Source organism: Haliotis rubra, unplaced genomic scaffold (genome assembly GCF_003918875.1).
Source record: "Haliotis rubra isolate DU_JTF1 unplaced genomic scaffold, ASM391887v1 Scf956, whole genome shotgun sequence".
In the NCBI taxonomy this organism is placed as follows: domain Eukaryota; kingdom Metazoa; phylum Mollusca; class Gastropoda; order Lepetellida; family Haliotidae; genus Haliotis; species Haliotis rubra.
The window spans coordinates 245,645-272,701 of record NW_025767697.1 but is presented as its reverse complement, the minus strand read 5'-3'; the positions used below and the strand labels follow the sequence as shown (position 1 = coordinate 272,701).

General features: G+C 39.9%; 1 protein-coding gene and 1 long non-coding RNA gene across 7 annotated transcripts in view; both read left to right on the top strand.

Annotated features, from left to right (window-relative positions):
- LOC124265002 (mucin-22-like) overlaps positions 1–27,057 on the top strand; it is a 148,126-nt gene that overhangs the window by 54,569 nt on the left and 66,500 nt on the right. Inside the window, exons 1-2 of one of the 6 annotated variants that reach the window (XM_046699791.1) lie at positions 8,380–8,897; positions 9,507–9,803. The exons of 1 other annotated variant lie outside the window; for it this stretch is intronic. In XM_046699791.1, the coding sequence (XP_046555747.1) occupies positions 8,843–8,897; positions 9,507–9,803 (352 nt within the window). In that variant the 5' untranslated portion in view covers positions 8,380–8,842. Of the gene's footprint in view, positions 1–8,379; positions 8,898–9,506; positions 9,804–21,809; positions 22,137–23,957; positions 24,253–27,057 lie in introns of those variants that run through there. 4 more of the 6 variants (XM_046699790.1, XM_046699788.1, XM_046699789.1 and 1 more) reach the window with 4 other exon arrangements.
- Positions 9,826–13,472, top strand: LOC124265009. The gene is made up of 3 exons (XR_006895314.1): positions 9,826–9,836; positions 12,806–13,120; positions 13,314–13,472. It is a non-coding gene; the product is annotated as an uncharacterized LOC124265009 (long non-coding RNA).

The following is a 27,057-nucleotide window of genomic DNA, read 5'->3' as shown; positions in this document are numbered from 1 at the left end:
CGGAAACAACTTACAATTTCCTAATTTGTGAAAAACTTGATTCTTAGCACATTATGTGGAGCATGACAGTACTTGCAATTGCTATGGCTGCCAACTGTGTTGAAAGACGATGAGGTTAAGATGGGCAATTTCAAAACTGACCTTTTGTCAGTGGTGGGTAATACCGCCAATCATTAACTCGACATGGCGTACAGCAAATGAGTCTCGATGCTACTTGGTCAGAACAGCCCCACTCTTGTTACAGAAACTGAGATAATTAAGACAACTGGTCAGAGGGCACTGACACCTAGGCACATGCCGATTCGTTTTTTTAGGTTCATTGATGGAACAAACAAATCGAACAAGAATTCACGATCATATCCTATTCGTCAGTATTAGACCAATTGAAGATGGAAAAGAGTAATGGACGGAAACGTTTTTGGCAAGCGATTTCTCCAAATTTCAATATATCATAGTATACAGTATCTGATGAAGGCAACATTCTAACATGTGCAAGTAAATTTGTCAGGAGGAAAAATGTGTCGCACTTTTGTGATAAAGGTTTCCCAGATAATTAGCTGAATACCATTGTTGATTTACCACCGTGAAAGGTGGGTAGTTGACAAGGAAGTGTAAATCATTGTTGCCAGCTTTCACGTCATAATGAAATGTAGTTTCAAACAGATAGAGCTTAACAATGAACTCCTAATATGCCTTTTTTGAAAGGATTTATACTTGACAAGTCCCACATTGGTAGTGGGTATCAGAACACATAATTCGTGATTGATCCAGTTTTCCTTGTACACCAAAAAACTAACACTAAAACTGTAACACGGGGCACTGAACACAACGCATGTTGCATTAATGTTGGGATGTGATACTTGTAAACCTTCGTAACTGCGTATTTCACAACTAAATTGCATCCGTGAAAGTTTTAAGTAAATATATTAAATTGGAATTATAGTCTTTAAAATGCTCTAATTTAATAACTCAACACTTGTAGAATGCTGAATGTGGTACTATCGACTACTATTTTACTGCAATATGTACCGATATAACGACGTAACAGATAATAATATAATTCTGTTTTATTTCTATTTTGTGTGGACAAAAAAAGATACAAATATTAATATAAAAGATAAATATAAAATACATGTTCGAAAAATGGTTTTTGTGCTAGAGAGAGTTGAATATAAATGCTGGATTAAAAATAGTGGTGTAACAATATATTTACATATGGCTAATGTTTGGTGAGTGTCACGTTTGGCAAAACCAGTTTTGATGACAACACCTTCTGGTCAACTAAGCTGAGTGACTTTAATTAATATGGTTTCTTGGAACGCTCTGCCCTGTCGACTCTCCAAATGTTAAGGTTCCTGGGATCACTGTACATACCAAGCTGCATCTATTCTCGAAGATGCTCCTCATTTGTCACAGTATCGTACTGATGCAACTTTGAGTAGTCGTGCTCCTCCTCCTTGCTTCCCAGCTGACACAAGGCGGAGTAGGAGCTTGAAGCAGCATCGGCCAGTCCAGCATGTCCAGATACCCTGGAATCTGGCGCTTCATAAATTACAGAAGTGATGTCATTTCTTTTCCCAAACTGATAGATGTAAAATATTGAGCTGTTGGTAGAATCTGGTTTACACGGAGGCAGTTCTGATGTTTCCACTCCCAGGTGTCCAAAGACTACATCGGACGCTTCATAAATTGTGGAAGTGACAGCTGTCCTGTTTGGGGGATCTGAGTGTGAACTGAGGACATCGGTTTTACACGGAGTTGGTTCTCGCATTTCAATTCCGAGATGTCCATCCAAATCTTCATAGATTGCAGAACTGAATTGTTTCCTTTTCAGGAACTGGCGGAGATGTTGTTGGTAGCTTTTGGTAGGGTTGGTGTCACCGTGAGCCACATTTCCCGTGTCTGTGCTGTAGTGGCCACGGGCGACATCGGACTCTTCATAGTTCGTAGAATCGTTACAGGTCGGTCTAATGGCATTTTTACGTATAACATCCGCATGATCGTAGTTTGGGGAAATGTTCTGTTTCGTGATTGTACTGAAATTGAAAAACGTTAGAAAACCAAATGTTTTTTCGTCATACAGCTTGATGTCTTAAAGGTAAGATTAAAAACGTCGAAATCTCGATTAAAAACAGATGCGGCGTATGATTCATATTGACTTTGTCATATGCATGTGTTGTTGAATCAATCTCATACGTGAAGGTGTGGGTTAGAATTGATCTTCAGTAACCCATGCTTGTCATAAAAGGCGACTAACGGGATCAGGTGGTCAGGCTTGCTGACTTGGTTGACACATGTCATCGGTTCCAAATTGCGCAGATCGATGCGCATGCTGTTGATCACTGGATTGTCTCGTCCAGACTCGATTTTTTACATACCGCCGCCATATAGCTGGAATATTGCTGTGTGCGGTGTAAAACTAAACTCACTCACTCACTCAATTTCATACTGTGACTTTCACCTGCTGTTCGCGTAAAAGTGATCAAAGTCGAAATAGGGAGTTGTAATAGACATACGTTTTGTCACTGATGCATGCAATTTGGAAACGTCCTCAACGTATCTGTGACAAGAATCTTTATGTGTCTATATCTGAATATGAATGAAATGAGTCAGTTTCGCTGGTTTCCTTTACTTTTTGTTCAGACAGATAAATCATATTAAGGAACTCGATTATTATTGAAGGATATAAGATCATCTACGTCACCATGGTGTTACCATCGTCATTACTGAAACCATAAATTGGAATTTCTGGGTAGGATATGTTCAAGCGTGTAAGAGGCGACTAAAGGGGATCGGGTGGACATCTTTTTGACCTTACCGATTATGTATCATAACGTTTCAGCGTACTCATGCTGTCAGTCACTGACTGTCTGGCAAAGATGTGACCATTTATCGGTCGCCTTGACGTAGTCGTCACATCTCGGAGTGTGGTTTATGACACTGAATCTCCTATAAGTGACTACAAACACACTCACCAACATACAATCACGAGAACAAGGCTTATGATGGCTACCGCTAGAATCAATACCAAGCGTGGAAAATCTGAAACATATGACATTAATTTGTTATATTGTTGAAAACACACAATTGTATTACGTTATATTCATCGGTGTGTTTGTGTGATGAGAAACAAATATTCATGAAGTTTGACGCTGATGGAAGAAGGGAAACACACTGCCGTATATGATATTTCATGCCTTTTGTATTCAATTATGCACCCATCCAGCCATTACATCCATTCTTTACACACATGCGTGCATGCATGCATACCCGCACGCACGCACACATACATACAGTATTTATGTATGAAATTAATGCTCTCTACAGCAGCAATTGTGAAAGCTTATAGGGAGTTGTCGTCTGATCGCCCGAGAACGTTGAGTTGGCTGGTTCTAACAAAAAATACCGAAACTGATAAAAAAAAGTACCGTAACATCCTACAAGATTTACAGCCATACAAATGCGTATTTCATAAATGGGTTTATATTTGTTTGAATTGATGCATTTTGACGAACATGTGTCTTGACAAATATGCAGGTAGAAGAAGTGCATCTACAGCCGTGCAGTTCCTCCGAACGAGGAATTGTTAGCAGCCATTGTGGTTGTTTATAAGGGCTGGAAATCGTTTACCCGTAGTCTCTTTGGCTGTTGTCGTCTGATCGTCTGGTAACGTTGCGGTGACTGGATCTAACAAGAAACGGAATAAAATAAAACTTACCGTTTACAAGATTCAACCGGATTTACAGCCATGTCATATAGTTGTTATCATACAGTGGCATATACAAGCATATAACATAAATTTAAATATATTTCCCAAATTTGTTTATATTTCATTAAATAAATGCGTTTTGATTATTTATTAAAGTAGGGGGGAGAAGTACATCTGTTGCCGTGTAATTGCCCAGAACGAAGAACTGAGAAAGCTTTAGAAGGTATCCCTAGACCTACAAGACTTTTCAACACACGCTCGTTGAATGGATGGATAGTTACCTTCAGTTACAGTTGTTGTCATGGTCCTTTGCTGAGTTGACGGTATCGTCCCTTTAGACAAGAAGTTTAGAAAGACGCATATACTTTATGAGCTATCATGACACAATCGATCTGATGTTTCCCTCTTAGATGTTTTCGGCTTTTGACAATCTTCTACATTTCAATCACTTAATTGACTAGCTGCTTTAATGATAGACATATTCTGGGACAAATTGATAGTTGAAATCCTCAGCGTTCTACACCATCAGTCAATTATCATCAGTACATCCATGTATGTAAGATACCGTCTTGCTTCATATACCACCAGTATTGGTTGCTTACTGTGACTAAATGGCTCTTAATCAGTGATACATTTTAAGAATCTCATATTCTAAGCTAAAGATACAATCCAGTTTCCCCCCCCTAAAATTGCGATATGGGCATGAAATCGGTAGATTGGAAAATAGCATACGTGCTACATATAATACTGTGTGCACTGATTATCTGCAAAGGAGTAATTACAACTGTGTAAATGTTACCTGTTGACGAGGGGCTGCCTGAAGTGATGGGATTACTGTAGGTAGTGTCTGTTTGATCCATCATGGTAGATTCTGGATTCAATGAGCGCGTTAATGTGGGCGTTGTTGACGTGATGTTGGCTGAAGCAAAAACTGTAGTATATTTTTTATGTACTCCATTCAATGAGGCAACAACATTAGCTGGACCATTGATGCTGATGATCAGAGAATGATAAAAAAAGGCTGTTTGTAAAAATACGCCGGCTGTAATATCATGTTTCCCTAAATACATCAATTGATTTAAACTGTTTGTCACCAAAACATTAATACCGCACAGTGTACTTAGATCGTACCACGTTGATATCTACGTGTAGATGGGTCCTTAGGGGATCATTATAACAGTTTTTTAGCAACCTGTGCCTCTTAAGCGGCAAAATATGAATCGGGCAGGTTTGGTGAAACTTAGTTGATTGCGTGTCTTGGTTGACACACGTCATCGAATCCCAGTTGCGTAGATCGATGCTCATGCTGTTTTCATAATATCAGTCACTAAGTTGGCGTGCTTGAAGTGCCATCCGGGATTCGAACCCATATCCTCAGAGTCAGGCACCAAATCGTCAGCACACAAAGTCAGCCGCCTAACCTGCTCAGCTACCGCGACCTCCCCCAAAATGGATGTCTGACAACTGGTAGTCTAGACTGCGGACCACGTGTACCCCTCTGATAAGTGTAAGTTGGCACGGCTCCCACGACCGAAAGCTATGATTACATGTACACAATGCCATTTAGAAAGTGGTTAAATGTAACATGTTAGATTTACACTGAGCTGAGCGGGTTAGGCGGCTGACTTTGTGTGCTGGCGATTAGGTGCCTGACTCTGAGGATGTGGGTTCGAATCCCGGATGTGACTCAACCCCCCAAAGTACTAGAATTTGTACTTTAGTAAGAAAGTGTAATTCCAAATATAACATATGTAACAAATACCGAAGAAAGCGTAACAGGAACACTGGAAATAGTTACGAGACAAACAGCTTTGATCTCCCCTGGCTCTTGTTCTGGAATGTTTTACACGTTCAGCGTTTGATTAAAAGAATGTGAGTTATATATAACAGATTCGAAAGCCGTCATTGTTGGGGGGATACTTAGAGCAATATAGATCGGCTTACCTGAAGAAATGTGTAAACATCGCATGTAAAGCAGCACACAAGCCCAAAATGTAAAACTGTAAGTATCCATTTCTTACAGGAACGTGGAGAACTAAACACTGTTCATATTTACACTGGCATGTCTTTCTTCGCTCAAATAGTGAAGCATTATCTCGCATAACCACAGTCTAACTATCCCGTAAACTGTTACTGATTTATAAGAACGTCATTGAATCATATATATTAATTATTGATTTCGATTTCCGTTTTCCTTGATCAACCCATATCGGATATAATATGTATCAAATGAAACTTGTCGATATTACCGCAGATTCATTAATTATTTACTTGTGACAGAGGTAACAGAGTCGGTTGGTCTGGTTTGACGCCCCTTTGAAGTGAAGCAGGTCTAAGGTGTTTACCATTTGGGCGTTTTTTGAACCAACCTAATCGTGACAAACCGGAATTCAATCAATGATCCTTGGTTTCTGGTGCGCTCAGGGGACGAAACTCCGCACAGACGACTGGGTCATGCCTGCCCACTGTTTTCCCTGAAGACCTATAATATATTGAAGTTGATAGTTGCTGTTTTCCTTTTGTATAAATACATGATGATGTTAAATGTCTTTTAAGGATAGATATAAGGATGAAATGAGAAGAAAAATATGCCGTTCATTTAAGTTATTTAATATCGAAATGAAGACCGTTCAAATTTATATCACGAGGCGCCTTCTATACACAGTGGCGGTAGTTATTGAAAGATATCATGTTAGGCAAGTCGTTGGTAAGTATTTAGAAGTTACAATACGATGCCATCATGAAATTAATGCAACACGTCACAATTTAATTCCGGACTCACTAAAGGCCAGAAACTCTCCGCACTGTGGCCACTTTCTGAGAAGGGACTTGAACAAATTAAACATGCAGTTGTCATGAATATAGGCCATGGATGAAAAAATGATTTTTTTTTTCACTTTGATTACTATTTCAAGGCAACCTCTTGCTGCTTCATCAAAATATTAAACTCAATATACTTACTTAAGCTCAACAGAACCGTTTCAATGTTCCTAACAAATGCTTCCGAAAGGCTTATTAGATTCTGGTGTTCCGAGGATGTGAAGGAGATACTTTAAAAATATGATGCCATCATGTTTGTAAGAAAATGAACGAGCCGCCTTTATTATATTCAATGAGGTTTAGGCTTGGTGACAAGGAGCTGATAAATTTCTAGGTAAGGAGAATCCATCCTAGGTTGAGAGAACTTATCAGTGTGTATGTGCGAAATGAGTGTGGTCGTAAACTCTTAATGTAAATACGAAGTATTAGAACTGAGATAAGTGTTGACGACAGTCATCTCATGCAAGATCGTTTTTGGGTTTTAAAACATAACACCAAAACACATCTTATCGTTTATACATGTGTCAGGTAGCGCAACACACATGTGTAGGGTGTCAATCCTGACTTTGAGATATTCCAGGAAGGTAGATTAACCTCAAAAGATATTCAATTGCCAGGCTTATTGATTCTGCTTATCACACACTTGTGATATTCTTATTTTCATTCACAGTTAACTTTGCATTTATGTATGAACTGGTAATGCGGCGTCAGCAATGCGCGATTATCTACTGTACATACTGTTTACAGTGCTGGCAGTGGTAAGCATGCAGTGGCCAGTAAGTTCAAATTCACATTTTTACGACTGCGAAACTCCCTAAATTCCGACTATCCCATACACTGAACGACTGTGCAAGTATTGCATTGAAAGTGGAAGATCTGTTAGTAAAGATGCCTTTCTAAACTCTACGAATTATAATCTTAATCAGTATTTCAAGTGTAAACGTCTTCGATCGAGCATATTTCACATGAAAACGTTGATGTTCTGTATAGCTCATGTCTATATTTATTTATAGTCCAAGTGCGAACAGAAACCTAATCGATTACTTTACTGACATGCAACTCATGTATTACTGCCTTTATTATAAAAAAAAAAAAAAAAATTATCCAAATATAATATGATGTCTTCATTATAGGCGTAAACCGCTTGATAAACAGTGTAAATACAGCTCTTGATGTGTGTGAGTGGTACAGACAAAATAAAATAACACAAAACAAGTGGCTGAGTCTTTAATATAGACTGACAACGGCAAATCTGCAATTTCTGAAAACTACAATAGAAGTAGACACACCGCTTGTCTGTTCTCGAAACCATATCTCTCATTCTAACCATGACATTTTATCTTAGAAACCTTACTTCTTTTGTTTCTTACTTTTTTTATTTCATAAGCTAACAAAGTTACGGGTGTTTGATGCAACACTACTATTGTTTCTCTATATCCCCTTCTTAAATAGACTGCCAGCTTTCCCTTTGGCCAATGTCCGCATAATTCAATTGCATGATCGAGTGGTATTTATGATACACTTGAAGGAAGGTAATTCTCTCTTTTAACAAAGCTTCAATTGCAGTTGGAAGATTGTCTGCATAACTTGAAATACAGAAATACACTTATGATTAGAGAAAACCTACTTCACTGCCGTAAGCAGATCACGCCCCATCACCACCAACAACCCCACTACTGTCCAAATCCAAACGAAAAACTAGTTGAATCACGAAGTAAACAAACCTAATCGATTGTGACGTTGTGTGTTGGGGCAAAATAGACAGGCGCAACTCACAGCATGCTCTATATGTATAATCACAACACACTCATTTTACTTCCCTGTTCATACCTGAGACCTGGTCGTCCTCGAGGGACGTTTACTCTTACATTTAACTATCAGTAACACCTAGCGACCTGTTGACGTTAGTTGGTTCGTCATTTCATCGTGCTGGTTATAACAGTAACTTCTTTGGGTTTGTTCAGACTATTTGACACATTCACTTACATAGAGTCTACTGTTTGCCTATGTGATATAGATACGACTGTAGGTTTATGTTTTGGAGTACCTGATGGATTCGCGGGTACGAACATAGACGAAGACGACCTGACAGCGTGATTATATACAAGCAGTCTAGTCATGAACTGACGAATGTTGTTTACTTTTCCTGTGCGTTCGATGGCGGATGTGCGTGAATTTGAACGAGGCAAGTTCCTACATATTGAATACGAATCCAACAGTTTAACGGCATGCCTGAACAGAGACGACATGTTCTGTATCCATGGACGTACAGAAAGCACGCATTGAACTTCTGATGACTGAGATCTAACAGCCATGCATGTTGAAAGGGCGTTTGTGATCTGTCTACATTTCTTCTTGGCTGTATATGGTGAGTAATGGTACAGACAAACATGTCTTTGGATTCTGTATTTCAGTAGGTGTAATGTGATTATTTCATCATAATTCCGGTTGCCGTATGATTTTATATCGCATTGTGTACGTGTGATTTGTTGTGACTGACGTGCAAATGTCAAAAGCCTTTCATGCCACTGGATTTTAAAGCTCACAAGCCATCTTAAACATTAACTGTGGTATGATACATACCTTTGAGACACCTCTTACAACAAAGTCCAAATCAGACTTAGACTCAGACTGTGTACAAATACACAATGATAGTTGATCACATTTAAGACAACATTACACATTTCTGCAGCGTTTAAGTATTGTTTACCTATCAGCATATATACGCACTAGTTTTGTGAATTGAAGGATACTGTACATGAACCGTTTCATACACTATATTAAAACATTATGATGCTACATATAATGGCTTATTTGAGTCACATAGAATTTCATGTTTTAAAGATGACGCTACATCTTTGCTTAGAAAGGTCTCGTTTCTTTCAAAACAAATAGGGTTTTACTGTCAATTGGAACAATATATTCAATTATATTTTGTCAAGTATGTTTGACTGAACGAGTTTCAATATATTCAAAGGTGTCAGGACTGGAAACAGATGTATCGAGGATTTGACGAAAGCCTTTACAGTGCAGCTTCAGTGTCCTGCCGGTGAATTGATACATGTCTTGCACGAGGCGTATGGGGATGGAGACGCAGCGTCATGTCGTCTCAAATCTGCTGTGTCGTGTAGTAAGAAACTCGCCAGCAGCCAGTCTGGCCTGGTTGTCATCTGTAATGGGAAACAGTCATGTCTTGAAGTCATGCCGGCAGCGTCCATTAACAACTGTAATATTACCGATGCTGCTGCTGAAGTAAAGTACAACTGCATCAAAGGTGAGACTTCAATATGGTATACCTGTATCAAAGGTGATCATTGGAGAAACCTGTAGGAGATCTACGTATAAACTCTGATTTCTTTAATATCAGCCACTGAGTCCATTATAGAGATATTATTGTAAATATTTACCGTGAACGTCATAAACGAATATGTAGATGCTGGATGCACAGCCGGATAGCAACTGTAGTATCACCGGTGCTGCTCAGTGCTGAAGTGAAGAACTACTGTATCAAAGACAACTTTGGTCGTTGACGGGGCATGACATGACTGTTAGTAAGACTCAACTTAAGAATGATGACATTTCTTCCCCCTATCAAGTGCAATCTTCGATGTGCCCTTGTTTTCAGACAAGGCTGTGTTTCGATACATACGTGTTACATGTATCGAAGACGCAATGCTGGTGGTATCAGAAACATTCAGAGCATCGACTAAATATAGGTAAATTGTGATGATTAGTCATATATATATAGCAGAAGCGGTCTTTCTAAAATTGCATGGATACCATGGAAACAACCCTAAATGACATGTTGCCGGAAACTTTCAACAAGAGATCCTGAACTTTCCAATGATACATTTAGCTATTCCTCCGGTAGACGTGTTTCAACACCAAAAGACACTGCTCTATAAGCAACCATGCTTGTCGTAATAACGAATACACAATACCATTTACAAAGTCATCAAAAGTACGACATGTTATATATTGGGATTGCACTTTCTAATAAAGTACAGATTCTAGTACATGTGTACCATTTGACCACTTTCTAAATGGCATTGTGTATTCACAGCTGTCGACCGATGGAGCCGTGCCAATTTACACTTGTGAGAGGGGTACACAAAGTCCGTGCTCTATACTACAAGTTTTCCGACTTCCATTTTTGAGGGAAACCGTGGTAGCTGAGTGGGTTGAGTTTGTGCTGGCGATTAAGTGCTTGACTCTGAGAGTGTGTGTTCGAATCTGGAATGCGACTCAACCAAACAAAAGTACTAGAATCTGTACTTTACTGTGAAAGTGTAATCCCAATTATATCAAGTGTTACGTTGTCGAAGGAACCGACTAACGGGATCGAGTGGTCAGGCTTACTGACCTGACTGACATATGTCATCGTATCCGAACTGCGTAGATCGCTGTTCATGCTGTTTATCACTGGCTTGTCTGGTTCAGATTATTTTCAGACCGCCGCTATTTATACTAGCCACATAAAGAAACTGTGCATTGTCAAAATATTATCCCAGTTGATAAGTACGATAACAATGTCAAAGGTACATATAAACTTTAATGGAGGGATCATGAGACCATAACAAGTCGAGAGAATTTCATTGAAAAGTCAATCACAATGAGGTCACGAGTCCACAAGCGGGACAGGGGTCAAACGACCATGTCACAAGCTCAATAACGGGTATGTCCTCCATCGGCATTGAGAACAGCAGTGCATCGACGACGCATAGAGACTATCAAATGTGCAAGGAAGGCTTGTGGGATGTCCCAAGATTCTCTCCAGTTCTGTTGCAAGGTCAAAGGACGTTATCTGGCGGATGAGGAAGACGGCGTGAGACGTCGATCCATCTCGTCCCAAACATGCTCTATCGGGGAGAGATCCGGTGAATTTGCAGGCCAAGGCAGTAGGTCAACGTTGAGGTGTTGCAAGAAATCCATAGCAACCCTTGCCGTATGAGGGCGGGCATTGTCCTGTTGGAATGTTAACCCAGGGCCATGACGTTGCAGAAAAGGAATTGCCACAGGTCGAAGAATCTGATCCCTGTAGCCCACACCAGTTAAGTTGCCCTGAACAATCACCAAAGGAATTCTTTGGCGTGCTGTTATTCCACCCCAAATCATCACGGAACCACCACCAAAGCGATTCCTTTCCAAGACACAGGCCTGTGCATAACGTCCTCCCACGCGTCTATAGGCACGTTGACCTCCATCACTATGGGAAATGTTATCTGCAAAAACAAAATTTCTCCACCAAAACAAGGGTCTGCGGACATGATTTCGAGCGAGCTTGTCGATGACGTTGTGTCAGGATAGGCCGTATGGCGGGACGTCGTGGTCTGATCCCGTGATGACGTAAACGTTGTCGAACTGTGTTGGGGTGGATATGGCGAAGTCCTGGCATGGTTCGGGCAGTCATCACTGCAGTCTGAAACCTGTGGCGAAGATGGGTCACCCTTATCCATATGGCGTTGTTACACGTAGACGTCCAGAAATGTGCAGCCACTTGTCGTTGAGACATTCCCCCACGGACCATCCCAATGGCCTCATGGCGTTGTGCAGACGTGAGCCTTGGCATGCTATGCGTTTCAATAGCCGATTAATTTTTTGAACGATCGCAAGGGCAGGGGTTGAGCTTTCCAAAGTGACAGTATTGTGTGGCATTCATTTGCTCTGTTTCTCTTTCCCGGAATGCACGTGCAACAACGTATTTCACGTCTCAAGGACGAACCCACTGACGTCACGGAACGTGGCACGTGCATGCATGTTGGATACATGTCACTAATCTCTGAGTTTAAATGTGTCTACACAGGTTTGATCAATTTAGATTTTAAATTTTTGTGTGCACAGTTTCTTTATGTGCCTAGTATATATTGAGTATTGCTGAGTGCAACAAACTTGACAAAACATCAGCAACATATATTGTAAACACCAACCGCAGCATGCTGCCAACTACTAATTCGTATGCTAATTTAAAAAAAAGAAGGTTTTTACTTCGACTATCGTTGAATTTCATGGCAACAGTAATCTATATTTTGATCTAGTGTTGCCAGTAGGACAGAGCATCCTTATCCTGGTAACAATACATATTAGTAACATTGACAGTAATTTATGAGTGTTGGTTCTTGGACCTGCTAGTTAACTTCATATCAACCTTGATCAACATGAAGCCAAAGCAAAATCTAGCATGTGTGTGAGCAATTCGCTCAATGTGACTCATGACATGTCTCAAATTTGAATCCCAACATAAACCTTATCTTACTTGTCATATGCCTTGTGTTTCAGGAAGTATGGATATGTGTAGTCCAGTCACAACAACAGTAAACGGGGCGGTGTACCTCCATTCTCCCGGCTTCCCTGACAGTGTCGGTGTGAACAGCAGCTGTGTTGTTAGGATCACAGGGCAGACTTTACAAGTAGCATTGGTGGAACAGCGGATGAGGTCGGGGATGCTTAACATCTCAGGTGATGGGAGACAACTCTGGACAAACGTGAACCTGAACCAATACAACAGGGTATTACCGGTGCCAGCTGCCGAAATAGTTATAGTCTACAATAACCATGATCAGGATGGATCAAACGTATGGATACGTGTTGCAGGTAGCAATCAATTAATACACTGATGCCAAAATCATATTTAGCGTACTGTATTCACAGTAATGTATTTTGCGTCCTATTCCTCCTTAACTGAATTACATTCTGCTGATTTCCCACCACTTGCAGAAATCTTATCTCTTAAAGGTAACCAAGTAACTCAGACCTAGAGACTGCTGTAACAATAAGTTGTTCATAGATTCAGGTCAAATGAATATTACGGTCAGCGGAGAAATACTGGATGCATCAACCACATCAACGTCAACACATCAGCCGCCACGTTCACAGAGTACATCTGGTCCAAGTACTTCGGACACAACAACTGTAACGACGGCACGTGCACAATATACATCTATTGGTGAGTGTACTCTGGCGTTTTATGGCCCTCGTTATACTTCAAACGTTTTCAGCTGCTTACTGAGATATTTACCCCCATACATGCATTTGTAGTGTTTTTGCCTGTGTGAGTGTGAACATCTCTGAAGGGCATGGTTCATTAACCGCCCTTTGAGCATGTTTTCACTGAGCGACATCAATGAATTTAAAGTACCTTAAATAATGCATCTACATCTTTTCATGCAAGGATGCACACTTATATTTAACACATTTAAAAAATGTAAGCGAAAAGATGATAGTAAATGAAAAGAAACGAAGCTCCCATATACATCATTTATCTATCTTCCTTGGAACTACATCTGATAAAACATTCTCAAATTGCAGCGTCCTTTACGACCGTTACCTCTACGAGTGGACAACCTACCCGTTCGACAGGGAATATAACAACACAGTGGACTTCAAAATCAACGATGGTATCAACAACAGTTTCAACAACAGACACAAGTGAGTATACGCAAAAACACGCATTTCTTCACGGTATGTACACTATATTCGTCTCTGGCCAGCTTAGAAATTACACAAACGTTGTTGTGGCAGTTTAGTAGTTTCATGTCGATATAGTGAGAACTACATCTGATCAAAAGGGTTTTAATACAAACCACCACAACTGAATCACTGTTGTAGACATAATTGGCTCCGACATATCCATATAATAATAGATGGTTTGTAATACATTCAGTCTTTGTCTTATAGGCGTGAACACAATCAAGCAACCCAGTAGTACACTTTGCAACCCAGCTGAAAAATTACTTCTTGATCTCTTTATACTAATAAATAGTGCTGCTCAATATAACCGGATTACCGATATTTACTGATTCAGACATGAAATCGATACGTATTGCAATACGCTGCTCGAAAACCGGTATTTCAGACCTGCATCTCGGAAAACATCGTAACACCTCGGCAAAATCTTCGAATATATCCGTTTTTCACACTGGGAGTATAGTTAAGTTCGGTTTGAAGTTGTGTTCTTAATGTTTGTTCAAATGTTTCAATGTTTTGGATGTGAGATGTTTTAATCTTCAGGGTTTTTGAGAGCGGAGAAACCAGTTCAAACTAGTAACGACTATGTTGATGTTATGTTGTTCTTTTCCAAACCGCATAGTGATTTTGTTGTGTGCGTTTTAACTTTTTTTGTGGTTTTGTGTTTCAAAACATTTCTTGCAATATATTGCAATACATATCACCAATATATCTTTCGCATCGCTGTACTCATCGCAACATGAAAAATTATCTGCAATACCCAACCCTACTTAGAAATCGAAAAACAATGACGTTGATTAACTTTTTGGAAAATATAATATGTTGTATGGAAGTAAGTCCAAAACATTTCTGAACGGATCGTTTTGTGCTTATCACATCTATACTGTTTGGGATACACAGGATGAAACCCACCACAGTATTACAATGTCAGAGAAATAGCAATAAGAGCAACTTGAGGCAACAGTTAGCAATATTATTTGCAGGGATAATCGAAAGCCAACATCCAATGGTACGTAACCAAGATTCTCCCAAATCGTTAATTTTTAAACAGGAGCAAGAACTGAAACATGAGAAGCTAGGCATCCTCATCAACTGCACTTATTTTTGAACCTATTGTTTCAGGCAACATCTGGGATAGACAAGAATAGCATTATCTGTGGTGTGTCGTGGTAGTCTGGTTCTCTCATCAATGTAGTCCTCGTCATATATTTGTAAGTACTTCATATTAATCATAACACACATATCAAACACAGTGCCACTGTTATAAGGATAAAACGTATCTTTTAAACAAGAAAAGTATGACAACCCATTATTGAGAATTGCCGTTATTTCGTGATAGAATCGATGCTTTATCACAACTGGTAATAATAATCAAGCGTATATAGAACATAATTATTATTAGTTAACTGGAATCACCGACGGGTGGTTTACAGTAATTCTCCGATCACAGAACAAATTATCGAGACCATGGAATGAATTAACTTTAAACGAATCAGATGCATGTGACATGTGCTCAGGCTGGAAATTAACACTTGAAAAGATATCGTAAGCACTAAAAAAGTGGTGCAGGTTCGAAAGTCAGCAGAACGTTCGCTTCGCGATCGTTGTAGTTCCATCGTTTGGTAAAGAGCTTGCCCTATTCTGTCCAATCCGAGTCACCTTGTAATGAAGAGAGGGACTGGTAAATCTTTAGTATTATATCCCTGGTGGTTGATATAATTATTCTATGAATGGAGCCAGAACATGAATGCAATATTGTTAGTTAGAAGTCTCGGTCGTCCGACCACTCCTTTGACTTCTAGCATCCCCAACGGACCGCGAATGTAGCTTGAGCTTACATCTCTCCTGACAATGCGCACGTAACATATCAATAGGTAACTTTGTTAATGCTGCTTACTTTGTCGCCCAATCGGCAGTTATTAGACACCAATATGGTGCATGCTTTTACTTTCCTGCTGTTGAACATAATATATTATCAATTGTGTATATCATCAATGTTGTCACTGCAGCATGCTGGTGAAGCCATTCAGGAAGAAAAATAACACTTCACACCGAAAACAGGAACGCCTGCGTTGGACATGGTGAAACAAATGTTTACTATGAATACAACACGCAATACAAGCGACTCTGGTGACGAACATAACTACGTCCACATAACCAGCAGTGAAGGGCCTTTCTATGCTAGCTCTACCGAGTGGAGATGATCCATATGTTAACACCTAGAACTTAGTACATCAGTCGTAGATATATAGTAACATAAATCATTATGTACCGTATAGCCACGTTGAAATCAATCAACGTTCTTACAAAAGGCTGTTAGCGAATATGTGCTATAGCTAAAGTTCTATATTCTAAACGTTTTTGTGCACTATTGCTGTAAACGGTAGAAAATATGTTTCATATTACACATATGCTTGACAGTAATTCAGAGATCCTAATTAGTTCTTACCTTCCTTTATTAAAGTTTTCATTTATTACCTGATCAGTCACATGCTTGATAAAATGCGAATGCATTTAGTTTATCCGCTTCACTACTCATGACTCATCCTTTCCACCATCCATACGTTATAGTTACTAACTCAACTAAATGAACCGTTTTAAGAACAGATAGCCCGCCTCACAGCGCCACTCTCAAACATGTCCTATTAAAATTAAGCACATGTGGACAAGTCCTTGTTAGCTTGTGGACATGGAAACATGCGGTTACTTTCGTTGAGGATGACCTAGTTATTGGTCTTCTTCATCTTAATGCTGACCCGCAGCCAACGACCAGCGTGGTTAATCATAAGACTTCAAAAATTGGTTATTTGTCATTCAAGAAGTGAGCCATGCTGAAACGTGGCTGGTCATACACAGAGTTTTTTGAACCTAGAAAACAAGATCCAAATTACACGGTCCCCGATGGCAAGGGTTCGTGCACCATGGGTGAAGCAGGCAGTAACCATCTGATCTCTTTGTGTCGGGTCCAAAACAAAACGTAACATGTACAACACCGCAGACATGCTGGTTTTCCAGGAAACATCACAACATGTCCACACTCAATCAGGAAACCACATAATTCACACAGTTAAAATAATAATAGTCCTGATTCGCAACCCTGTACCCCCCATAACAACGAAGGTTGCTACATGTACATATCAGCCGCTATTCAGGCATAACGCACGACAGCTAATAAACCACCAAGTGTGGACAATAATAACATCGCCGGATTTTGTTAACATTGATATGTAAATAAACTTTCCTGGTATGATAACGCGAATAGTGCTCATCATTACTTTGTATCATCATGATTTTCCCGTAAATATCACGACGAGGTGTAAATAGAAGGATTTTATCACCAATATGAACCAGTCAGTATCAGCATTCCCAACTGTTTTGTATACAATGAATGAATGAGTGACTTTATGCCGCACCCAGCATTATTATCTAGTTAAAGGCGGTGGTTTGGTTCAATAATCCAGTCTGACCAGACAATTTGTAATACAATGTGTTCTATGGAAGTAAAATCTAGGCAGTTAAACTTCTAGGGAGGGCAAAGTAATAGTGTCTTACAATAAACCCAGGTGGATTCGTAATGTTGGTATTTTCCTTCCTAGGAACTGTTTAAACTAGTAAAGTTCCCTAATCAGACATCATTAAATGTTCATTACTATGGGTACAATACGTGAAGACCATTTCTATGTCCCCAAATAATATTGGCAAAAGTGTAGCATCACACTTCACTCACACATTCAAAATGCTCCACCAATAATATTCATTCCGTTCAAACATCATAATGGTTCACGAAAAGCATGATGGCAGCCAACATTATTTCATCATAGATCCAACATTTGTGCCTTGAAATGAGGATTTGGTCATTAAATGCAGATTCACAAGAGGCAAATAACGAACCAGCGCCCTGAGCACAGGACGGCTCTTCTACAGTCTTGTCACGTAGCTCCAGATTAAACATCATGAATGATAACAACAAGATTTGGTCGATGAAGCAACTGAAATATTTTCAGTCACCAGATAGCCTGACTGGCCTCAAATGATGATAACGATGTCGAGAACACTGAATCCCTGGAGCAGGGTGACCTTGAAAGCTGACAATGATCAACTTTAATCGATGACATGTTTCTTTTGATCGTGAAACACCGTACCAACAAGTCATATTACCGAAAACGCGATGTATGCACAGGAACCACTACTACAGAGAACCACGATGTCAGTACAGATGCATTTTCCAAACCAGGATGAAGAAAGCATCGCTAGGGATGACTTGTTTCCCCATGGAGAAGATGTCAGGGGCAATACAGTTGAAGGGATGGGTTGACATGATACCGAATATGAGAGTTCTTGGATATATCAACTACTACAGTTGCAGATAAGACTGGTGAATGAGGACGGCAAGTCGTTTTCGCCACCCAAGATATCAGTACAGCAGGATCAGCTAAGGGGAGGTTGATATGTTGCCTAAAGACCACTACCAGCAGTTTGCAAACAGTAGGCCGCTCTTGCCGTTGATTCTGCTTCCTTTCTGCATGTCGATGACAATCCAGCCATCGCCGATGAGCTTGCTAACATCTCGACGTCACAATGGATACCGTCACATTATCTCAAACGTATTAGATCTGTTTCTTTTACATAATATGTACATAATCTTGAATCGATGGATAGCAATACCAAAGGATATACATGTGTAATAGCGTCGAAGAGTTTTCACTACGATGGATGTGTCATTGTTAAACATTGTGAGAAGACATTTTCACTTCGTAATAATATCATGATGGCTAATTATGACATTTGTGTAAATCTACAGCTACGATTACCGGGTTTGGGTTGCTGTTTTAACGCCGCACTTCAACAGTATTCCAGCTTATATGAATAATATAAAAAATGCTCGAATAAATGATCGAGTCTGGACCAGGACAATCCAGTTATCAACAGCATGATCATCGTTCTACGCATTTCGATACGATGACATGTATCAACCAAGTCAGCGAGCCTAACCACTCCAATCCAGTTAGTCGTCCCTAAGAGACAACATTACGTATTGCAGAAGACCAATTCTAACCCGGATCTCTTCACGGGTCCGTCATTTACGAGCTTTGTAACCATCCTAATGAAGCACACTTGACTGGTGTATGCAAGAACATTATATAGAACAGATATCTACAACTGTGATTATTACCTTTAAGATAAATTTGTCGAATTCTGATTAATCAATAGTCGTCAAAGCATACCAAACGTCCAGGAAGTGGATTTGCGTTCGTGCACCCCATCAAATCTATCACGTGGCACACTACACGGATTGTACGAATGACCTTGACCTTAGATTGAATGTGTCAGCCAAACGGCTGATCGCTTTGAAATTTTAGAGTTGGCGTATACAGTTATGAGTATAAACAGAGTAATAAAATTTGCTAATATTATTTCTGCATTTGTTTGTGTCAATAAATATATCCCAAAAAGTAAAATGTTTCTGTATTCCACTTGTTTAACAAAACCTCAAATTCGATAATTTTATCATAAAGTTATCATAAGTTGTGTCCCTTTATGACCGTTCAGGAAAAATCATGGCGAAACGCTTTGCGTCTCATTCTGCCGATGATTGAATGTTGTTGTTTAAAGATAAGCTAAGTAAAAAGATCTTAAGGGTAATGAATTGTCATTATGTAGGTTTTGAAAGGATGTAATAGATCGTAAGACTCTGGTAAATTCCGTCTTCCTTCGACTGCGCCTCAGGGGATACGGAATTTACAAGGGTCTTACCGTCTCGTACACCCTTTCAAAAACTCGACTGGGGGAATCTCCATTATTCAATTTGTGATCCGTGTTGAGTATAAAGGATCATAACTTTTTCTGTTAATAAATCTTAATGCATTGAAACTTCCAAATTATTTAAGCTTCAAGATTTAGCTGAAAGAGTAAACAAAGATCATCGTGATGCACAACAAGTCATATTCAGTCGGAATACAGCTTGACCAACAGCTGTATTGACACCAAGAGAAAGATTATCATATAAATTACGATAACGTGTTTCTTTGCGACTGTGAAAACATTTGCTCTGTTATCGTATACTTAATATTCTGTTATATACGTTTTTCATCTGTCGTGATGATGAACGTTAGTGACGGAAGGGGTTTGGATTATATGTATATTTTGTATTGTGAGTATGAAAAATGAAGCAGATGATTAGTAAACATAGATTTGGCTTGATGTTTCATACTTGAAGACATAGGATCACAAACATCAACTCATACCATTTTACTCCACGTCTCGCTTGTTGTCTGTGTTATATCATATGATCATATTACAACCCATAATCTACACACCTCTCATATCGGTGCAACACGTGACAATGCTTTCAGATAGTACTAAGTTCAGGGAAACATGATTACATGGATTAGAAGAGAATTCATCAGTAGGTGTAAACCCGGAACAGTAAGAACGACGTTTGAACGTTCTGTTTTAGGGGGAAATTTCAGGGTTGATTTGTTGATCCAGCATAAAAGACCTGGAACAAAGGTACGGAAAAACATGGCATCCAAAGTACAACCCTAAATGTTAGGTGTGGTCAGACTGTAGAAATACATATGAATACAGGAAGAGTCCGATGTAACTCCGAGATTGTGACATAATCAAGATCATGACACGATTATCACATCACTAATGTATCCGGAATAAACCCGATTATTTCCAGGTAGCGTGACATAGCCAAGGTAGATTGAAGGTATGTGCATTTGTAAGGTTTCCATACTGTAACATCTCTAGTTTTAAGACTTACGCATACATTGTAACCATTGGTGTTTATCATTGTTCACAACATTGATCAAATTATGTCCAGCGTTACTCACCACCGCTCCAGGATTTCTCCTCACTCCTCCAATATTACTTCCCCTGGGCTCCAATGGCTGCCTCCAACCCTCAAGGATTACCCAACAAACCCACCCCCACCCCTGTAGGACTACTCCCCACCCGCCATGATAACACTCCATCCCTTCATCAGTAACCCCACCCCTCCTGTAGGACTACTCCCCCACCCGCCATGATAACACTCCATCCCTTCAGCAGTGACCCCACCCCACCCCTGTAGGACTACTCCCACCCTCCATGATAACTCTCCATCCCTCCAGCAGTAACCCCACCCCACCCTGTCTGTAGGACTATTCCCCACCCGCCATGATAACCTCTCCCATCCCTCCAGCAGTAACCCCACCCCACCCCTGTAGGACTATTCCCCACCCGCCATGATAACTTCTCCATCCCTCCAGCAGTCACCCCACCCCCACCCCTGCAGGACTACTTCCCCATCCACCATGACAACTCTCCATCCCTCCAGCAGTAACTCCATCACACTTCTGTGCAGGACTACTCCTCAACCGCCACGATAACTCTCCATCCCTGCAGCAGTAACTCCATCCCACCCCTGTAGGACTACTCCCCATCCACCATGACAACTCCCCATCCCCCCCGCAGTTACTCCCACCCCACCCCTGTAGGACTACTTCCCACCCGCCATGACAACCTCCATCCCTCCAGCAGTTACTCCCACCCCACCCCTGTAGGACTACTCCCCACCCGCCATGACAACTCTCCATCCCTCCAGCACTAACTCCATCCCACCCCTGCAGGACTACTTTCACCCACCCGCCACGATAACTCCATCCCCTTCAGCAGTAACCCCACCCCACCAGGGGGGAACACATGACACTCTCTTCTACCAACACTCTCACGAAGTAGTGGTTAACAAACCACTCGCCTTTGATATATATAAAGCAGTTCTTATCAATGCGGTTATTTCATTTCCCTGTCACGTGGCATGTCCCTGCATTGTTTGCCACTGTGTCTACACATACAGCGAGCCATGGCTGATTTTGAAATAGCAATTGCGGTTATTTCACTTCCCTGTCTCGCGACCCCTAGCTTGTGTTGTTCTGTTACTTGTAAGGATATGGGTTGACAATGACACGGGTAGTACTTGATCAAATGTGTGGCATACACAGACAAGTGACTCAAAGAGGAAGAGGCACATGTGGTGATATAACAATTTCGAACTTGATGTGTGGACTTTGAAGACTCTAAAACAGCCATGAATATCAGACGTGTATTTATTGGTACAATGTTCATAGCGTATGATGTTACATTATGTCAACAGACGGTGAGTAAACAGATTGACAGATATGACATGCTTCGGTTTAAATGGTGTATTTTATGAATTCGCCATGTAAACTGTAATATAACATTTCATTTAGGCCACTGTCAATGAAGGAAGCTCTTGTCAGTCCTCTCATAAAGAAGAGCCAGCTTGACTCTGAGGTAAAAAAGAACTACAGGCCAGTATCTAACTTGTCGTATTTCTCAAAACTCATGGAGCGTGATGTTGTATCAAGACTCAAAGAGCACGTGGAATCAAACTGCTTGTTTGAAGTTATGCAATCTGCATATCAGCAAGGGCACAGCACCGAGACGGCGCCTGTTCGTGTGCAGAATGACTTATTGTGTGCTGTTGATTCTACAGGAGGAGCCATCCTAGTCTTACTGGACCTATCCGCTGCGTTTGACAATCGGTAGACCACGGCATCTTAATCTCCATCCTTGAACGTAGGATCAGGATCACTGGTCTAGTGTTAAAGTGTGGATCAGGTCGTACTTATCAAAACCGAGATCAGCTCAGTGTGTATTAATGGAACAATTTCGAGAAGGAAGAACTTCAATTTGAGTGCCTCCTCAAGGTCAGTCCTCTCGGTCCGATTCTGTTTGTCATTTATACATCACCACTTGAGACATAGCCTGATCACAATAACCTTTGTTTTCACTTGTGGTTGTACGCAGAGATACCCAATTCTACCTAGGTTTCAAGCCTCTGCAGAAGTCGTCATCCTGCGATGCATGCTGACATGTTTGGCAATTCAAAATTGTATTGCTGATATCCAAAATGGATGACCAGACATTTCCTGAAGCTGAATCAAGACAAAACAGAAATGCTCATTCTCTGTCTCAAGCTCAACACGACAAAGGTTGGTTTCTACACTACCTGAAATTAATGAGTGTATCATTGAACCCACTGATCATGCTCGCAGTCTTTGGGGTGATATTTGATACACTATTAGCCATGAAAAGCACGTCAATAAAATGTGCAAGAATGCCTACTATTTCATCCGCAACATAGGCTTAATCAGGAAGTACATCAACCAGCAAACTGCTGCAAACATTGATGCAAAATATATGTAGTATCTCGGTTGACTATTGCAATGCTCTGCTGTTGCAGGGGATTCCATAATATCTTCTGAGCAAGTTACAGAGACTCCAGAACTCAGCTGTCCGAGTTGTGACACGCACAAAGAAGACATGTACAGAGCATATAACACCAGTTATGATGACATTGCACTGGTTACCCATCCGAAAACGTATCCATTACAAAATATTGGTATTGATGTTCAAAGTCTTGCACAACACGGCACCAGTTTTTTCTCTCACACCTTGTGCAAGAATATCAACCAACACGCCATCTGAGGTCATCACAACAACACATGTGCCAGACAGTAGTCAGTCGGACCAAGACATTTGGTGAAAGGTCTTTTCAGGTTGTCGGCCCAGTATTGTGGAACAAATTACCCCTCTCTCTTCGATCAGTACAGACATTCACTACTTTCAAATCCAGATTAAAAACTCATTTGTTCAGTATTGCATACGGAGTTCAGCAGCGCTCTTGAGCAGTCTTCTCAAGACTGGATATTAGCGCTATATAAATGTATATCAATGTAAAATGTAAATATTATTGGGAAATTTAGTTTTCAGCTGTAATTGATTGATTTAATAATGTTTCATATCACAAAGAATTACATGTATGTATGTCTCAAAGATGTTTTAGGGAGCAAAAACAAACAAACAAACAGTATTTTACCTCCGATTGGAGTAATATCTTTGAGTGTATGGTATCAAGTGTGTTTGACTGAACGATATTACATTATATTCAAAGGTGTCTGGAAACAGATGTATAGAAGATTTGACGAAAGTCTTTACAGTACAGCTTCAGTGCTCTGTCGATGATCGGATACATGTCGTGCAAGAGGTGTACGGGGATGGAGATGCAGCGACATGTCGTCTGAAATCTGCCCACGCTTGTAGTAAGCTCCTCGCTAGCAGCCAGTCTGGCCTGGTTGTGAACTGTAATGGGAAGCCGTCATGTCGTGAAGACATGCAGGTACAGCCCATCAACAACTGCAAAATTACCGCTGCTGCTGCTGCTGAAGTAAAGTACAACTGTATTAAAGGTGAGACGTGAATTTCATATGCCTGCATGCCTGATGCACCACATCTTTCGACATTCGACCGAGACGTACACAATGTACATAACCTATGCTGCCCTTGTCCTTGTCAGCATATCACAATACATTCAATGACACATGTGTTTAGCCCCTCTACGGCTTGTTGCTCGTGCTGTCAACCACTCGTTCCCACAAACTCGATGAATTACACCCACGAATGTATCAGTCTCAAAAATTACAAAATTTAGTGATATTGCTACTGAAATGCATTATAAGTGTATCATAAAAATTGAGTTGAGGATGTCTGCTGATCTGTACAAAGAATGTTAAACCATTCTCAGTGTAGTCTTAGAATAGAAAAAACTTGGGAGATATGTGCAACGGTCATACAAAACTTAATTATGGAAGCATGAAATCATTCACTGTGTTAGATAAAAGTACAAAGGTATAGTAGATCCGCGTTGGAATTAGTCTTCGCCAGCCCATACCAGCTGTTATGGGTTATTTTATCCAATTTGCGTAGATCGAGGTTCATGATATCAATCCCCGAATTGGTCCAAATCTTACAGACCGCTGTTATAAAGACAAAATACTCCTGAATACGACGTGAAACAGCAAACAAACCCAAAACATTCATGACATTACATAATATACAGTATATATGACATTGTATAAATTATAGCATACATTTCATTCGAAACTTTAAAAATATTTTAACCATACAAACAAAAAAAGAAAACCATAATATTAATGTCTTTATGTCAGTGCGTTAATTGTCAATCAGTTAACGTGTGTAGATCTACGTATTTCCTAAGATATCTCAAGTGCAGCGTTATTTTACTGACGACGTATTACTGCTACAATACAGTGACGTCAAGGGTTAATACACGTTGCGACACATTTCACGTTCCCCTTTGATGCAGCAACTGGACTGTATGTACAAATAGGTACCCCATTTAAAGGTCAGCAGGGAAAAGGAAATACCATCTCGCCGGTTTTGTTTACATCGACATAAAGGTAGATTTTTCATGACAACCTTATTGTCAAACTTAATAGATACCATATTTCTTCAAATGTACAATTTATTAAAATTAATTAATCTCTTACAGAAATATTGACCAAGGCTCGTTTGATTCTGTCCGCAGCTGAAATATATTTTCACTCTACTCTCATCCCTTTCAGTACAGACCGTGAAATATGTCTGTAAGTAAGGAGTACTGATCTGACTAAGAAGACTTGGTTTACGTCTGGTCGTTAATTATATGTCTATTTTATTCAATAAATACAAGATCTTTAACTAATTGACTTTCTCGGATTCACAGTTTCACATCAACCAGTCACAGACTGACGCTTTGACATGCTCTACGCTTCAACATTGTACCAGCCGTCATCCTTATCCCCCCAGAATGAATTGTTTTGATATATTATGTTACTCAATAATTATTCTTTACATATTAATTCCACTCACATTAAGGTTTAATAGTTTTGTTTGTTTGTAAAACTACAAATATCCCAGCTATGTGGTTGCGGTCTCTAAATAATGGAGTCTGGACAAGACAGCCCACTGATAAACAGAATGAGCATCAATCTACTGTGACATGTGTCAACCAAGTCAGCGAGGCTGACCACCCGATCCCGTAAGTCGCCACTTATGGATATGATGTGAAAGCCACCACTAAACTGAAAGCTAAGCATTTTGGGACAACAAAGGAATGGTACACTTACAATCTAACAAGATTCTGAAACATGGAACTATCACTGGACCTGGTGTTACCTGTCGACCTGTCAATGTGTATTAATGAAGGTTGTAACAAAAATATTAAATCAGTTTAAGTGAGTGAGTGAGTTAGAATTTAACGTCACATCGGCAATATTTCAGCCATATCGTGATGAGAAATGTTTTACATAAACAATAAATTAAAGTTGCTAAATAATCAGTCATCGAAGGACTGTAAAATAACTAAAATATCATAGATGGAGTCTAAAAAATAGCATGAACATGTAAAACTATTTTATTTACGAAGACAATACAATATAAAAACGGGCTATAGATCGCCAACAACGGAAGGTAGATCACCATACTAGGAACTATGGGGACTTATATTACTTTTGCTACCTGCAAATCAGTTTAAGTCATTTTGGTATTCGAATTCTGACAAGTGTGGCGCCTCAGATTACATCATCATCCTGTCTCCGAAATATATTACGTATGTGCGTTAACACTTCAGGCTGGAGGCAAAACAAGTATCCACATACTCATCCCTATTTCTCGACATCAGTTCGCACAATTCGATCGATGTTTCATTCAGTCAAATCATTAGTTCCCATAAGATTGATAGAGACACATAGTACTTTTCGTACGACAAGCATGGGTTGCTAAAGACCCCATTCTAATCCAGATCTTCACGAGTGTTTTATAAGATTAAACGATATTTATGCCATACATATAATCTTACATTTAACATCATGTTCATCTGATAAACCAAATAGCTCTGATTATAAATTTCGATTGACACAATAATAAATAGTATACAAGTTTGTTGGTATTTTGTCAGTGTCTACAATTTCTTTACGTCATCCTCTGTTCATATGCCAATGTTCTTTTATTGCCACAAGTGTTAAGCACTCAGTCTGTTTTTTAATGGCAACTAGTGACATATGTACCTGAGCATCAGTCGCTTGAATGCTTTCCGTTTGCCTCAGGTATTGATTTTGACCAAAAAAAATCGAGAGAATGCTAACTGACACATTCACGAGGAATGTTACGTGACTTTAGAGAAACTGGATATTCACTGGCGTTGGGTCGATGTT